Source organism: Ovis canadensis, chromosome 6, assembly GCF_042477335.2.
Source record: "Ovis canadensis isolate MfBH-ARS-UI-01 breed Bighorn chromosome 6, ARS-UI_OviCan_v2, whole genome shotgun sequence".
NCBI lineage: Eukaryota > Metazoa > Chordata > Mammalia > Artiodactyla > Bovidae > Ovis > Ovis canadensis.
The window spans coordinates 120,372,090-120,387,205 of NC_091250.1; the positions used below are offsets into that span (position 1 = coordinate 120,372,090).

General features: G+C 47.6%; 1 protein-coding gene across 5 annotated transcripts in view; it reads right to left on the reverse strand.

The window, feature by feature from the left end:
• Positions 1–15,116, reverse strand: part of STK32B (serine/threonine kinase 32B) — a 389,829-nt gene that overhangs the window by 69,180 nt on the left and 305,533 nt on the right. For all 5 annotated transcript variants that reach the window (XM_069593237.1, XM_069593236.1, XM_069593240.1 and 2 more), the window contains one exon: positions 5,669–5,706. In XM_069593237.1, coding sequence (XP_069449338.1) covers positions 5,669–5,706 — 38 coding nt within the window. The remainder of the gene's footprint in view (positions 1–5,668; positions 5,707–15,116) is intronic.

Sequence of the window (15,116 nt, forward strand, 5' to 3'; positions counted from 1 at the left end):
TTAAAAATCCCGCTTTCTCCTGCAAGATGAGTCAAATAGGACTTCTAAGTTTGGCCCTTGGCATTGGCACTTTTTATAGTTCCTAGGTGATGTGCAGCCATGGCTGAGAAACACTACCCTAGCCTGTGAGGTTCTTGACCACAGGGGCTCTGTGTCCTTGGGTCACGTGGCACAATGCCTGGCCTATGGCAGGTCTGCAAAATAGAGGAATCACTTTTTTGCATACAGAAGAGGAAAAAGCTACAGCTGTCTCTTGGTATCTTCAAGGGACTAGCATCAGGACCCCCATTGATACCAAAATCTTTGGATGTTAGAACCCCTTGTATAAAGTGGTGTAGAATTTACCACTTGGGCACACCTGCCCAAGTTTTTTCAACTTTTAATACCTAATACAATGCAAATGCTATGTAAATAGTCATAAATACAATGTATATGTTATATAAATAGTTGCCAGCCTTGAATTCAAGTTTTGCTTTTTGACATTTTTTGGAATTTTTTTCCCCAAATGTTTTTTGATCTGAGACTGGCTGAATGTGAGAACGTGGACCCCTCAGATGCAGAAAGCTAACAGTATACGGTCAGCAAATTTGAACAAGAGCCTTTAGTGACACTCAGGGAAAAATGCAAGCACTGCCCTTCTGTCTCTGACTCCCAGTTCTTTGCCCATTTTGAGGGAAGTCAAACTCCAATACTTTGGCCACTTGATGCGAAGAGCTGATTCATTTGAAAAGACCCTGATGCTGGGAAAGATTGAGGGCAGGAGGAGAAGGGGAAGACAGAGGATGAGATGGTTGGATGGCATCACCGATTCAATGGACATGAGTTTGGGTAAACTCCAGGAGTTGGTGATGGACAGGGAGGCCTGGCGTGCTGTGGTCCATGGGGTCACAAAGAGTCAGACATGATTGAGTGACTGAACTGAACTGAAAGCTCTCCAGTGATGCTTTCAAACTGTGGTGCTGGAGAAGACTCTTGAGAGTCCCTCAGACAGCAAGGAGATCAAGCCTAAAGGAAAGAGTCAATCCTAAAGGAAAACAATCCTGGGTATTCATTGGAAGGACTGATGCTGAAGCTGAAGCCTCAGTACTCTGACCACCTGATGTGAAGAGCCAACTCACTGGAAAAGATCCTGATGCTGGGAAAGATTGAAGGCAAAAGGAGAAAGGGGAGGCAAAGGATGAGATGGTTGGATGGCATCACCAACTCAATGATCATGAGTTTGAGCAAGCTCTGGGAGATAGTGAAGGACAGGGAAATCCTGGAATGCTGCAGTCCATGGGGGTCTCAAAGAGTTGGACACAACTGAGCAACTGAACAAAAATAACAAGTTCCGCATGTTAAAGACCAGCACCCCTACTTGTGCTAGTGACTCCTTTTCTATGAGCATCTTGCAGATGATTGCATTAATCTCTTTCCCCATCTTGGGATCCATCCTTCTTGGGATGCAACTTGGCAGTGCCCAACCCCCCAGCTGGTTGGGCCTTATGGCTTGCTTTGCCCACTGAGATGGCAGCAAACGTGACACAGGCGGAGGCTGAGTGATTGGACTTTCCCTGCTCCTTCTCCTGCTCTGGCCATACAAGGTCACATGGGGCTGACGTGCCAGAGGATGACCCATGAGCCGCTGGGCTGAGCTGTCTAGTCAACGAACCAAAGTCATGGTGTACCAGCAAGCAGCCAGGTGAACCCCAGACGTCGCAGTGAGCAGAGCCAATGTCACTGCAGCTGCCTAGCTGACCCTGTTGGACCTCAGTCTTAGGAGCAAGCCCTGCCTAGGAAAGCTTCTGAGACCTGTGAGCTTAACTGGATGCATGTTTGTGCCATTATATTCAGGTGGCTATTCATCACCCAGCATCACTGTACCATGAGAAAAATTAAATGCAATCCCTTCCCCTTCTCCCTACAGTTTAAATTCCCGATTTCCTCAAGCACTTTGCCCTCAGCCCTAAAGCACACTCAGCTCTTCTCCTCATACTACTCTAGTATGCTACCTTTTCCTTCAACTTCCTTTTACCTCCAGGAATGGTCTCCTTCAGGCTTCCCAGGTGGTGTTAGTGGTTAAGAACCTGCCTGGAGACATAAGAGACATGGGTTCGATCCCTGGGTCAGGAAGGTCTCCTGGAGGAGGGCATGGCAACCCACCCCAGTATTCTTGCCTGGAGAATCCCATGGACAGATGGGCCTGGCGGGCTTCAGTCCATAGGGTCTCAAAGAGTCGGACACGACTGAGCGACCTAGGATGCATGTGCCATCTCTCTGCTTTTGCTGTTAGCCAAGAGAGCTCAATCTCAGAGGAGAATTAGGACACATTCTAGGAGACGAATCCAGCCTGGGGGACAGGAACGCAGTGCAGACACTGGGGGAGCAGAGCCTTCCATAAGTCTTGGATTTTGTGTAACCAGCAGATCTTGAACATTTTTAATAAAAATATAAATGCAGTTATTTAATTATGCTTATGCTTCATTGTAAACACAGCAACCAACTTGTCCCCTGAGAAAACATTTAATGAGATTCATCAGCAAACTCTTTAAACAGGAACACACAGTTATCTGTTTTGTAAACTTTTTTTAATGCAGTTAACAAAAGGCTAAGGAGATCCAATGTACAGAACGGTGATTGTAGCCAATAAGACTGTATTGTAGAGTTGAAATTTGCTAAGAAGGTAGATCTTAAATGTTCTCACTATTCACACAGTAAAAATGCAACTATGAGTGGTGATGGATATATTAATTACCTTGATTGTGGAGTTGATTTCACAATGTATATGTGAATTAAATCATCATATTGTACACCTTTTAAAAATCACATTGTACAACATATTGTGCTACATATATACAGTTTTTATTTTCCAATAACACCTCAGTAGAGCTGGAAGGAAAAGAAAGGCAACAATGACTAAGAAAGAAAAAAAAAAAGAAAAGCTAATGAGATTCTGTCTGCTGTCATAAATCAGAGAAAGGAAAACCATGGTCACAGCCTCCTCTCCTGTCCTTCTCTCCTGGGGAGGAGACTTGTGTTTTCTGAGAATCTCTGCTCCTGACTTTCCTTCTGCACTTTCTGAAAAGGCACCCACTGGATGCTGAAGCTTAAGGAGGGGAGGGTATCAGCCACTCACTCCTTAGTATGAAACAGTGTTCAGTGCTCCGTTCCCACACTAAGCTTGATAAAATAGGAGCTTAGAGAAGAGAGAGAAGGGTCCAGTAAGAGGTGCTTGGGGAGTGTGTGGAATGCTGCAAAACCACAGCTCAGGGTCAGAACTCTGTATAAGGGGATGGTGAAGGACAGGGTGTGGTGCTGGAGAAGACTCTTGAGAGTCCCTTGGACTGCAAGGAGATCCAACCAGTCCATCCTAAAGGAGACCAGTCCTGGGTGTTCATTGGAAGGACTGATGTTGAAGCGGAAACTCCAATACTTTGGCCACCTGATGCAAAGAGCTGACTCATTGGAAAAGACCCTGGTGCTGGGAAAGATTGAGGGCAGGAGGAGAAGGGGATGACAGAGGATGAGATGGTTGGATGGCATCACCGACTCAATGGACATGGGTTTGGGTGGACTCCTGGAGTTGGTGATGGACAGGGAGGCCTGGCGTGCTGCAGTTCATGGGGTCACAAAGAGTTGGACACGACTGATCGACTGAACTGGACTGACAGGGAGGAAATCTGAAAAACAGGAAAGGGCTGAGGTGGAGAGGTGAGGCCAAGTGCAGAAGGGGAGGAAGGAAAGGATGGGTGCAGATCCAGGAACTCAGGAGCGAGGGAACGCAGAGAAGGCGGTGTGAGCTGTGGCCCGAGGCTATAGCGTCGGGCAGGAACTGTGGCATCAGGCAGGCCCAGCTACCCCACGGGCTCCCTGAATCTCATTTCTTTGTAGATGAAGCGGCTGAATTATTCCTATTGCCTGGTGTTCCTGTCTTGATTTTGCTTTCCAGAAGGAAAGCTGCCCAGGGCCTGAAAGGTGTTTGTCCCAAAGTCTCTCTCAGTAAGTAGGCATGGCTCTGAGTATTCCAGCCAGAACCCTGCTTCCCAGGCCCCTGGCTTCCAGGAAAGCTCTGCCCGGGGTCCTGCATCACTCAGCCTGGGCCTCTGCTTGCCTCCACCTCACCTGCTTCCGTGGTCTGAGCAGAGAAAGGGTAGGGGAGGCTGAGTCCTATAAGCTAACACAGCCCTCATGAGCACCTCTTATGTCTCGGTGCTGGGACAGCAGCTGACCTTCACCGTTTCGTCTTAGACCTTCACTGCCCTGCCAGGTGGTATTACTTCTGCTGTGTGACCTGCCCAAAGACACACAGCTAGTTGGGGGACCAGCTGAGACTCGGGTCTGGGATTCCTGACTTTTACATACAAACTGGGGACTCTGATTTGCATCCTCAGCTCCGCCCAGTTTTCCCTGGCATCCTGAGCTTATTCTTGCCCTTCCATCAGGAGTCCAGGGATTTCAACTCACTTCCCCAAGGCATTTGGTCTGGTTTTAGCCTCTGGCGTGAGATTGGAGTGCTGACAGTCCCATCCACCATTCCCACTCTGCCTCCCAATACCAAGGGGTTTACACAGTGAGGTAGGATTCCCTGAGACACACGAGTCCTAGAGAGGCTCCGAGCCACAGCGTCAGCCTGCGTGGAGTCGGGGAGGGAGGTCTAGCACAGCCGTGTGGAAGAGTCGACAAATTCATCTCTGGATGATTCAGCAGCATCTCATGGATTTTTCCCCACCTGCTCACTCCAGCCCACCCTCCCCCAAACCCTTGAGGGATTAGTTCCTGTAAGAACATCAGCGAATTAAGTCTTCAAGTCCGCCATGATTGGCCTTGGCTTTACATCCAACGGCAGCTATATATTGGCAGTGGACTGCAGTGGACTGTCCATCATTGCTGAGTTGTACCCTGGACTTGCGGTCCTAACTTGGTTGGATACCACATCCCAGGGGTTGACTCAGAACACCGAGGCCCAGGTTCTCTAAAGCAGGGTCCGTCCTCTGCTTCTTACCAAGCCCCCCAGGGGGATTCTGATAAGACCAGAGTCAGAAAGCCACTGACAGGGAACTATCTCCATGGACCAGCAGTGTCAGGCTTAACTGGGAGTGGGGAGAAATGCAGAGTCCCAGACCCAACTTAGTCTACTGAATCAGTTTAAGAAGCTGCCCTGACTCCTCATGAAAGCTTGAGAAGCCCGGGTGAGGAAAGGCTTTAGCGGATTACTGATGATTGATGTCCAACTCACCAGGCATACTCTATCCCACTTGATCCCATGACAGTCGGGAATGTGGGTACAGTTTTGACTGTTATACCAAGGAAGACACAGAGGCTTTGAGAGGTGAGTGTGAGTGACTTTTCTGAAGCCCTTAGATTCACAGGCCGGGGGGCAGGGGTGGGGAGACTCAAAGCCTCCAACCCTGTCTCCCATTCCCACTCTTGCCCTGTCATTCTCACACCAGGATGTGAACAATGAGGTCTTTGGATGCGAAACCTTCAGATACGTTGGACTGTTGGACTGGACTCACCGCGGCAGGACACAGACCAGAAATTTACACAGGTGTCCACTCAGCAGGATTGAAACAAAAAAGGCTTTCTAGTCAACCCTAAGATCCAGCTCACCAGGAGCCGCCCCCACCCCAGATTCCCAGAGCCTCAAAATTGCCACTGAAACAGTCTCTAGAAAACGTAACAGGCTTACCATGTTCGTCCAGCAATATGTTGTCTGGCTTGATGTCTCTGCAAGAGAAAACAGAGAAGCTGAAAATAGGATTCCTTGAGTGTATGGAGGAGCACATGTCAAGCATGACAGCTGGGGACAAACACCTGACAACACCCAGTGTGCTTGCCTCTCCCCCGGCCTGAAGGCTCAGGCAGCAAGCAGGACAGTTGTTATTATTACAAAAGCAGAGCCCGGTGTCCTTGCTTTCCTTTTCTTTTCCTGGAACTGCAAGCGGATTGTGTGAGTATATTTTTTCCTGAATGTTTTAATGATGTCTGGCCAGTTGACTCCCAGGAGTGACTGCTCACTGAGCCCTGGGTCTCTTCAGTGAGTACAGACATTTTTGCTTCCTGGTGGAATTTAGCCCTCGCCCCTCAGTACATACTAACCTCCCAGGTTTAATGGCCTTTGTTCCATAGACCTGGGAACTGCAGCTCTAGGAGGGTCAGTAACTTGTCCGGGTCAGAGATGGACCACAGTCTCTGCTAGTTTTTGTATAATCTCAGGAGATGGGACATTTATTATAAAGAAGTGAATGGAGCATGCATTTCTAAAATCTGTGATTTTAATATGGAGCTTCAGAAAGCACATGCATGCTCATGATGAGTAAATCAGGGTTGAAGGTGTCAATTTAGTTTCTTGAAAGATCACACCCAGCAATCAACCAGTTTTTGCAGTTTGTGAGCTTAGGAGGGTTTCTACATTTTTAAAGGATTATGAAAAGCAAAACAAGACACATGTGCAGCACACAAAGCAAAAATGAAAAGAAATGTATAACACACACTGATGTGGCCCTCAAAATCTGAAATAGTTATTATCTGGTCCTTTTAGAAGGCTGCTGATCCTGTTTAGGGCCTGCCTGGTGGCTCAGATGGTAGAAAATCTGCCTGTAATGCAAGAGACCCAGGTTTGATCCCTGGGTCAAGAAGATCCCCTGGAGAAGGGAATGGCAACCCACTCCAGTATTCCTGCCAGGAGAATTTCATGGACAGATGAGCCTAGCGGGCTATAGTCCATAGGATTGCAGAGTCCAACACAACTGAGCGACTAACACTTTCACTTTTAGGGTAACACAGTGGGCCATGTGCAGCAAAATCTGAGCTAGGCAGTTTCTGAAAACTTCAGCTCTCCTCATCCTTAAAGCAAAGGGCTCCCAACTCCAAGCTGTGTTTTTAAAGGCAGGGGCTTTGCTTTCTTCACTTTTTGCACTTCCAGCATGGTGCTTGTAACCAGCAGACACTGTCAGAGAAAAACCAGGACAGTAGTTAAAGCACTGAAGATAGATTTTATCCAACAGCAATCACCAAAGGGGAAAAGGGATCTCAGCATAGAACTGGGCTTCATTCCAAACACAGTGTGGACAAGTGGGAATTTGAAGCTGAGGAGGTAGGGGTTGGTGGATGGAAAGTCACTAACTTTTCATCAGTATTCTTGCTGAGGGCAGCCAGGGCATCAAACCACTTGGGGGATGAGCAAGCTGATCAGAGGATGATGAGTTTGGGAGGATAGTGGATTATGGCTAAACCGACTTAGTGAAGGTAACAGTGAAAGTCGCTCAGTAGCATCTGACTCTTTGTGACCCCATGGATTATATGGTCCGTGGAATTCTCCAGGCCAGAATACTGGAGTGGGTAGCTGTTCCCTTCTCCAGGGGATCTTCCCAGTCTGGGGAACAAAGTCTGGTCTCCCACATTGCAGGCAGATTCTTTACCAGCTGAGCCACCAGGAAAGCCCAAGAATACTGGAGTGGGTAGCGTATGCCTTCTCCAGCAGATCTTCCTGACCCAGGGATCGAACTGCGGTCTCCTGCATTGCAAGCAGATTCTTTACCATCTCAGCTATCATGGAAGCCCCTAAACTGACTTAGTAGGTTTTTACTAAGACTGGACAATGCAGAAACCAACATGGAAGTCCAAAAGATGAAGCCCAGTTTCAAAAGAACTCAGAAGAGCCTGAGCAGAGATTTAGAGAGAAGAGAATCTTTATCAACACACAGGAAACAGGGAAGAATGAATGTGAGATACACAGCCTTGGAGAAACTGATTTGACACTTTCAGCTCTGATTTACTATTAGCAAGCACACACTTTCCAAAGTGTTGTATTAAAGCCATAGATTTTAGAAATGCAAGCCCCACTCACCCATTTAGAGTCAATGTCAAATCCTTTGAGACTAATGATAGCTTTCTTGGAAATAAAAAGTGACTGCTCCAGAGTTTATCAAATAGCAATTCTACCTGAAAACACAACGTGGTTATTTGGAACCATATGAGGCAATGTCTGCAGCTTTGGGGAAAGAAAGAGACACTCAATCCATATATTAAATTTTCATTTTATTGTGACTTTTCCCACCATGAATATTGATGGGCATTAAACCAATGAACTCCATGCTGCCAAGTTCACCAACATCCCTGGTGAACAGAGGTGAGTTGTTAACGGAGCCCCCAGGGGAAGGATGAACTTCAGAATGCACACAATTAAAACAAAAGGCAGAAGACCTGGAGTCAAGTGTTTGTGGCTCAAATCAGCAAACACTTGGCCCCTGTCTGGGGCCTACCCCAGGAGTGTTTCAAGAAAGGTGAGAAAAAGGAAAATAGATACTTGTTAAGAATGAAAACAGCAGTGAGTGTGAAAGAGCATCCTTTCTTTAAGGTGTCACTGGGCTACGGTGACCTTGTCTGGGGCCTGGGCATCTCAGAAGAGGTGGCCATGGACCAGAAGCCTGGACCCGAACGGCTGCAAGGTCCTTGACCCGAGCTGCTGCCTCCCCTGATGCTGAGCGTGCCCTGTCTTGGGTTTTCTGACCACCTCTCTCCAGTCCTTCCTTCTTCATCCTTCATCTCCTCCTTCAGTCCCTTCCTTTTCCTTCTGGGGACATTCCTCAAGTGCTTCCTCCTGGCAGATCTGGGCAGAGAACTTGACCTGCAGAGGCTCCAGACATAGTCCCTCCCCTCCAGAAGCTCAGACTCAGTGGGAAGGGGAGGGGAGACACGCAGGTGGGAGGCTCAGAAGCCATAGTACAGACTGGCCACGAAGCCCAGGGAAGAGGGAATGGCCGGCCAGGGATCACATGGACCAGTGGGGACCAGGATGGCAGAACCAAGAAAAGATGGGGCAGTGGTGGCAGGCCTAAGGAGAGGCGACTGGTATAGGTGGGTGAATAGCATCCCCCCAGAATTCAGAATACTTAGGACCTCAGAACATGATGCTATTTTGAGTCACGGCCTTTGCTCCTCCAAGGAATTAGTTAAGGATCTCAAGATGAAATAACCTTGAGTTTGATGCTGTCTGTTATCTTAGAAAGGAGAGAGGGGTTTTGTCACAGACACAATGGGGAGAAGAGGTCAATGTCTAGACAGAGGCAGAGTCTGGAGTGATGCGGCCACAAGCCAAGGAGAACCAGCAGCTCCCAGAAGCTGGAAGAGGAAGGCAAAGATTCTCTCCCAGAGCCTCTGGGGAAGGGTGGCCCCACGGGCACCTGAATTTCAGCCTTCTGGCCAGAACTGTGAGGTCACAGATTTACATGTTTTGAAGCCACCGATTTTGTGAGAATTTACTGCAACAGCCACAGGAAGCTGCATGCCTAATGGAGCAGAAGGAGAGCTTATGGAGGAGGTGGGTCAATGTCAAGCTCCAACCAGAGTCCCTCAGTGACCATGGTGTGACCTTGGAGAGGACCACCGTCCATTAGAGCCCATCAGAAGGTCCCTGTTTGTGGTCTCTTACATCCTGAGGACCAAACAAGGGCAGAGGTATGAGTGACTTGGCTTTCTAGGTGGCGCTAGTGGCAAAGAACCCGCTTGCCAATTCAGAGGACATAAGGGACTCAAGGTCCTTCGATCTCTGGGTCAGGAAGACCCCCTGGAAAAGGAAATGGCAACCCACTCCTGGAGAATCCCCATGGACAGAGGGGCCTGGTGGGCTACAGTCCATGGGGTTGCAGACTCGGACATGACTGAAGGCACTTAGCACGCACGAGTGACTTGGTAGACTAGATCCCGCGGCTCCAAGGAAAGAGGGTGTTCTGTCTGGGCGAGTCCTACTCAGGAGCAACCTGCCTGAGTCCCCACGCCCGCAGCTCTTGCTGTTGGGGTGAACCCCCTGTACCTCGGCTTCCCTTGTGGTGTGGACAAACTGTCTGACACAAGCTCTGCATCGGCTCTCAGCACACAGGGGAGTCAGCGATCCTCAGGCATCCCCTCCATGGTCCCTGGGGCCACGACAGTGGACAAGACAGAGCCAGTCAAATGGAGCTCGCTTCTAGGAGGGGGACAGGAGTGAAAAATGGACACGACCCCAAGTTGGGACAAGTACTCTGAGAAGAACAAATCAGGGTCTAGAAAGGAGACCTGCTTTGAGTAGGCGGCCATGGAAGGGCTTTCAGAAGATGTAGCATCAGGTTGACATCTGAATGGCAGGAAAGAGAAAGTCTGATATGACCCAGGAGCAAGTTCTCATTTTGCCAATGAAGGCACAGAAGGCTGAGAGGGTGAATGGTTTAAGCCTGTGACATCCATCCAGCTGAGGGGACAAGACAAGGTGGCAGGGTCATCCCGATGATTGCAGGCTATCAGACTCATCCTGGTGGGCCTGAATACAGCAGCCTCCCTTGCCGGCCATCCTGTGGGAGCAGCTACATGACAGGGGACTACAGGCACTTCTAGAAACTGAGTGTCAGCAAGGAAACAGGGACTTCACTCCTGTAGCCACCAGGGACAGAAGTCTGTCAACAATCAGGAGACCTTGGGACAGATCCAGAAAGATCCAGAAAGGAAGGCATCCCAGTGGGCTCCAGGATCGAAGGCTTGTGACACCCTGAGCAGAAGGGCCAGCTAAGCTGTGCACCAACTCGTGACCCCTGGGAAACTGAGGAAATAAATGTAAAAAACCTCCCCTTTAGTAGAAACTTGTTCTGCCATGATAAAAGACTGCTACGAGAGCTATATGACCTTGGGCAGCATCCTCTGAGCCTCGCTTGCCTAATCTGGAAAATGGGAATGATGGTTCCTGTCTGACAGTGGCTGGGGGGTGTATACACAGAGGTGCTATCATGGGAGGCTTAGTGGGGCTCCCGGTGCACAAGCAGTGCTGAAATAAACAACAATGAAGGTTCTATCATTGTTCTTTAAAGGGAGCTTCTTAAGCTTTTACAAAGTGAATTAGGTATCTTTCATAGGAAACTCACCAGGCAGACTTGCAAAGCCTTACAGAGCAGCCAGGAGCCTGAGTCATTCATGATTTAATAAGAATAGCATTTATGGGCAAAGCATCTTATCGGAACCTCTAGGTTAGCGGGTTCCAGGGCCATTTCCTCCGGTTCTGCTTTTCACATTGATTGTATCTCAGCTCAAGCACGTCATCCAGCTGAAAATCAGCCCTTGTGTTTGGAAAGGGCATCAGAAGCACTGTGTGGATGGGTAAGTTTGCGACGATGTTTTCTGAGGACAGACCCATAATTTCAGAGCTGGGCAAAATGATGCTTTGATGGAAAGTGTGCTTGCAAAGGCTATAAAACCCGGTTTTGCTTTTGAATTATCCCCCAGCCCTCCAGTAAAACAAACCATAAAATGTCAGCTGGGCTATTTAAAAAAAAAAACAAAACAGCACAGAAATGGCTCTGATTCAGACTGCAAAAAAGGGCCATGGGGACGTATCTGCACATGTCCCTTTGCTGGGGGTCTCTGAGTGTCTGCAATCTTATGCAGCAATAAAGACAAATGAAAACCTGCTGGAAAAGGAGCCACGTCTGTGAAATGAACATCTGTGGATATTTACCCCTAGGGAAAGAACGTGCTGTTGACATCATGGAGGAGGAAAGGGAGATGGACAGGAGAGGCCATGTTTCTATCCCAAATCTGCTGGTCCTGAGGTCTTGGCACAACGCCCAGGGTAGAGTCTTAGTTTCCCCATCTATAAACTGTATAATAACATGTACTCCAGGTATTCATGGTGAGGATTTGTTAGCGTCAGTTGTTTTCATTCTGCTCACTGTTAAAGCACCCCCAAGAGCGTCCCAGGTGACTCAGTGGTAGAGGATCCGCCTGCAATGCAGGAGACGTGGGTTTGATCCCTGAGTCTGGAAGCTCCCCTGGAGAAGGAAATGGCAAGCCACTCCAGTATTCTTGCCTGGAGAATCCCATGGACAGAGAAGCGTGGTGGGCTACAGTCCATGGGGTCTCAAAAGAATCTGACATGACTTAGCGACTAAACAGCAACAAGGTACCTAAATCTACATCCTAACTATTACAGGAACTTTATAATGTTCTGAAACACAGATTTGATGGTGTCATCTGATCCGGAAAGTTCTGTATTTCTTCACTGCTCTTCAAGGGGTCGCATGTAGAGCATTATAGGCAGGACTGGGGACCAGATGAAGGATGGCCAGTTCTGAACACAGACAAGACCTCTATTTGATTAGGGAGCCAACTTCAGGTTGTTAGACTTAAGAAGCAATTCTTGGCATCTTCCGCCAGGCTGGCTGAGTACTAGATGTTTCTGTTCAGTGTCAGTGAGGATTTATGAGAGCAACCAGCCCAGTGCCAGGCCCACAGGGTGCAGGCTTGCGGTTAATAACGTAGGGCTGGGCTATCAGATTGGGCACCAGGGAATAGGCTGGAGGCAGTGACCAAGCTAGGGTTAAAATGCTGGGATTCACCTTGGCTGTGGACCTCGGTGACCAGCTGGCATCCATTCAGCAGCAAGACGATGCAAGCTGGGGTTAAAATGCTGGGATTCACCTTGGCTGTGGACCTCGGTGACCAGCTGGCATCCATTCAGCAGCAAGACGATGCAAGCTGGGGTTAAAATGCTGGGATTCACCTTGGCTGTGGACCTCGGTGACCAGCTGGCATCCATTCAGCAGCAAGACGATGGGGGACAGGGGCAGATGAGCTTGGTTCTCGCATTTTGGGGAAGGGCATGGACTGTCCTTCCACAAACTGGGTATCAAGTCTGCAACCAGGCATCATTGTTACCAGTTAGATTTCACTTCTTTCTCTCATCTCTCCCCTGCTTCCTGTGGAAAGCGGGGGCCATGTACAGACCTCAGCCCCCAACATGTTAGCCTAAGTCCTGATACTGTTAAGGTCTGCAGTTCACAGAGACCTTCCTGTGAGCCAGGCACCCTGTGGGCAGGTTACGTGGGTTTCACGAGGGGTGTGGCTTCTCTGGATCAGGTGCTATGGTGTCACTTTCTCTGTCACCTCCCTCAATTCCGACCCAACTCTGAGAGGCAGGTATCACTCACTACTTATATTTTATTATGAAGAAAGAATTATTTACAGAGAGTCAAAGGTCACATGTCAGTAAACAAGACTCATTCTCATCTTGCCTCTAGACCAGTGTTCTCTGCCTGGGGGAGAAACTCAAGAAGAAATTGAATTTGAGTCCGAGAATCTCAACTAGGTGGTACTAATTCAAGGAGCGGGGTTATAATGAATATCTGATTTGATAAATAAAATTATGTCACTTGGATTTCAGGATATGTTTCTTTATTAAAACATCCAAGTACAAGGTTGTATTTCTTTTTTCAGTTCAGTTGCTCAGTCGTGTCCGACTCTTTGCAATCCCATGAATCGCAGCACGCCAGGCCTCCCTGTCCATCACCATCTCCCGGAGTTCACTCAAACTCATGTCCATCGAGTCGGTGATGCCATCCAGCCATCTCATCCTCTGTCATCCCCTTTTCCTCCTGCCCCCAATCCCTCCCAGCATCAGAGTCTTTTTTAATGAGTCAACTCTTCGCATGAGGTGGCCAAAGTACTGGAGTTTCAGCTTTAGCATCATTCCTTCCAAAGAAATCCCAGGGCTGATCTCCTTTAGAATGGACTGATTGGATCTCCTTGCAGTCCAAGGGACTCTCAAGAGTCTTCTCCAACACCACAGTTCAAAAGCATCAATTCTTCTGCGCTCAGCTTTCTTCACAGTGCAACTCTCACATCCATACATGACCACTGGAAAAACCATATCCTTGACTAGATAGACCTTTGTTGGCAAAGTAATGTCTCTGCTTTTCAGTATGCTGTCTAGGTTGATGATAACTTTCCTTCCAAGGAGTAAGCATCTTTTAATTTCATGGCTGCAATCACCATCAGCAGTAATTTGGGAGTGTTTTATCCAAAATAAAAAATAAAGTCTGACACTGTTTCCACTGTTTCCCCATCTATTTCCCATGAAGTCATGGGACCAGATGCCATGATCTTCATTTTCTGAATGTTGAGCTTTAAGCCAATTTTTTCACTCTCCTCTTTCACTTTCATCAAGAGGCTTTTTAGCTCCTCTTCACTTTCTGCCATAAAGGTGGTGTCATCTGCATATCTGAGGTTATTGATATTTCTCCCAGCAATCTTGATTCCAGCTTGTGCTTCTTCCAGCCCAGCATTTCTCATGATGTACTCTGCATAGAAGTTAAATAAGCAGGGTGACAATATATAGCCTTGACGTATCCTTTTCCTATTTGGAACCAGTCTATTCCATGTCCAGTTCTAACTCTTGCTTCCTGACCTGCACACAGATTTTTCAAGAGGCAGGTCAGGTGGTCTGGTATTCCCATCTCTTTCAGAATTTTCTACAGTTTATCGTGAACCACACAGTCAAAGGCTTTGGCATAGTCAATAAAGCAGAAATAGATATTTTTTCTGGAACTCTCTTGCTTTTTTGATGATCCAGCAGACGTTGGCAATTTTATCTCTGGTTCCTCTGCCTTTTCTCAAACCAGCTTGACTATCTGGAAGTTCACGGTTGACGTATTGCTGAATCCTGGCTTGGAGAATTTTGAGCATTACTTTACTAGCATGTGAGATGAGTGCAGTTGTGCGGTAGGTAGTCTGAGCATTCTTTGGCATTGCCTTTCTTTGGGATTGGAATGAAAATTGATCCTGACTTTAGGGGAAATGCTTTCAATTTTTCACCATTGAGGATAATGTTTGCTGTGGGTTTGTCATAGATAGCTTTTATTATGTTGAGGTATGTTCCTTCTATTCCTGCTTTCTGGAGAGTTTTTATCATAAATGGATGTTGAATTTTGTCAAAGGCCTTCTCTGCATCTATTGAGATAATCATATGGTTTTTATTTTTCAATTTGTTAATGTGGTGAATTACATTGATTGATTTGCGGATATTGAAGAATCCTTGCATCCCTGGGATAAAGCCCACTTGGTCATGGTGTATGATCTTTTTAATGTGTTGTTGGATTCTGATTGCTAGAATTTTGTTGAGGATTTTTGCATCTATGTTCATCAGAGATATTGGCCTGTAGTTTTCTTTTTTTGTGACATCTTTGTCAGGTTTTGGTATTAGGGTGATGGTGGCCTCATAGAATGAGTTTGGAAGTTTCTGCAAGCAATAAATGCTGGAGAGGGTGTGGAGAAAAGGGAACCCTCCTACACTGTTGGTGGGAATGCAAACTAGTACAGCCACTATGGAGAACAGT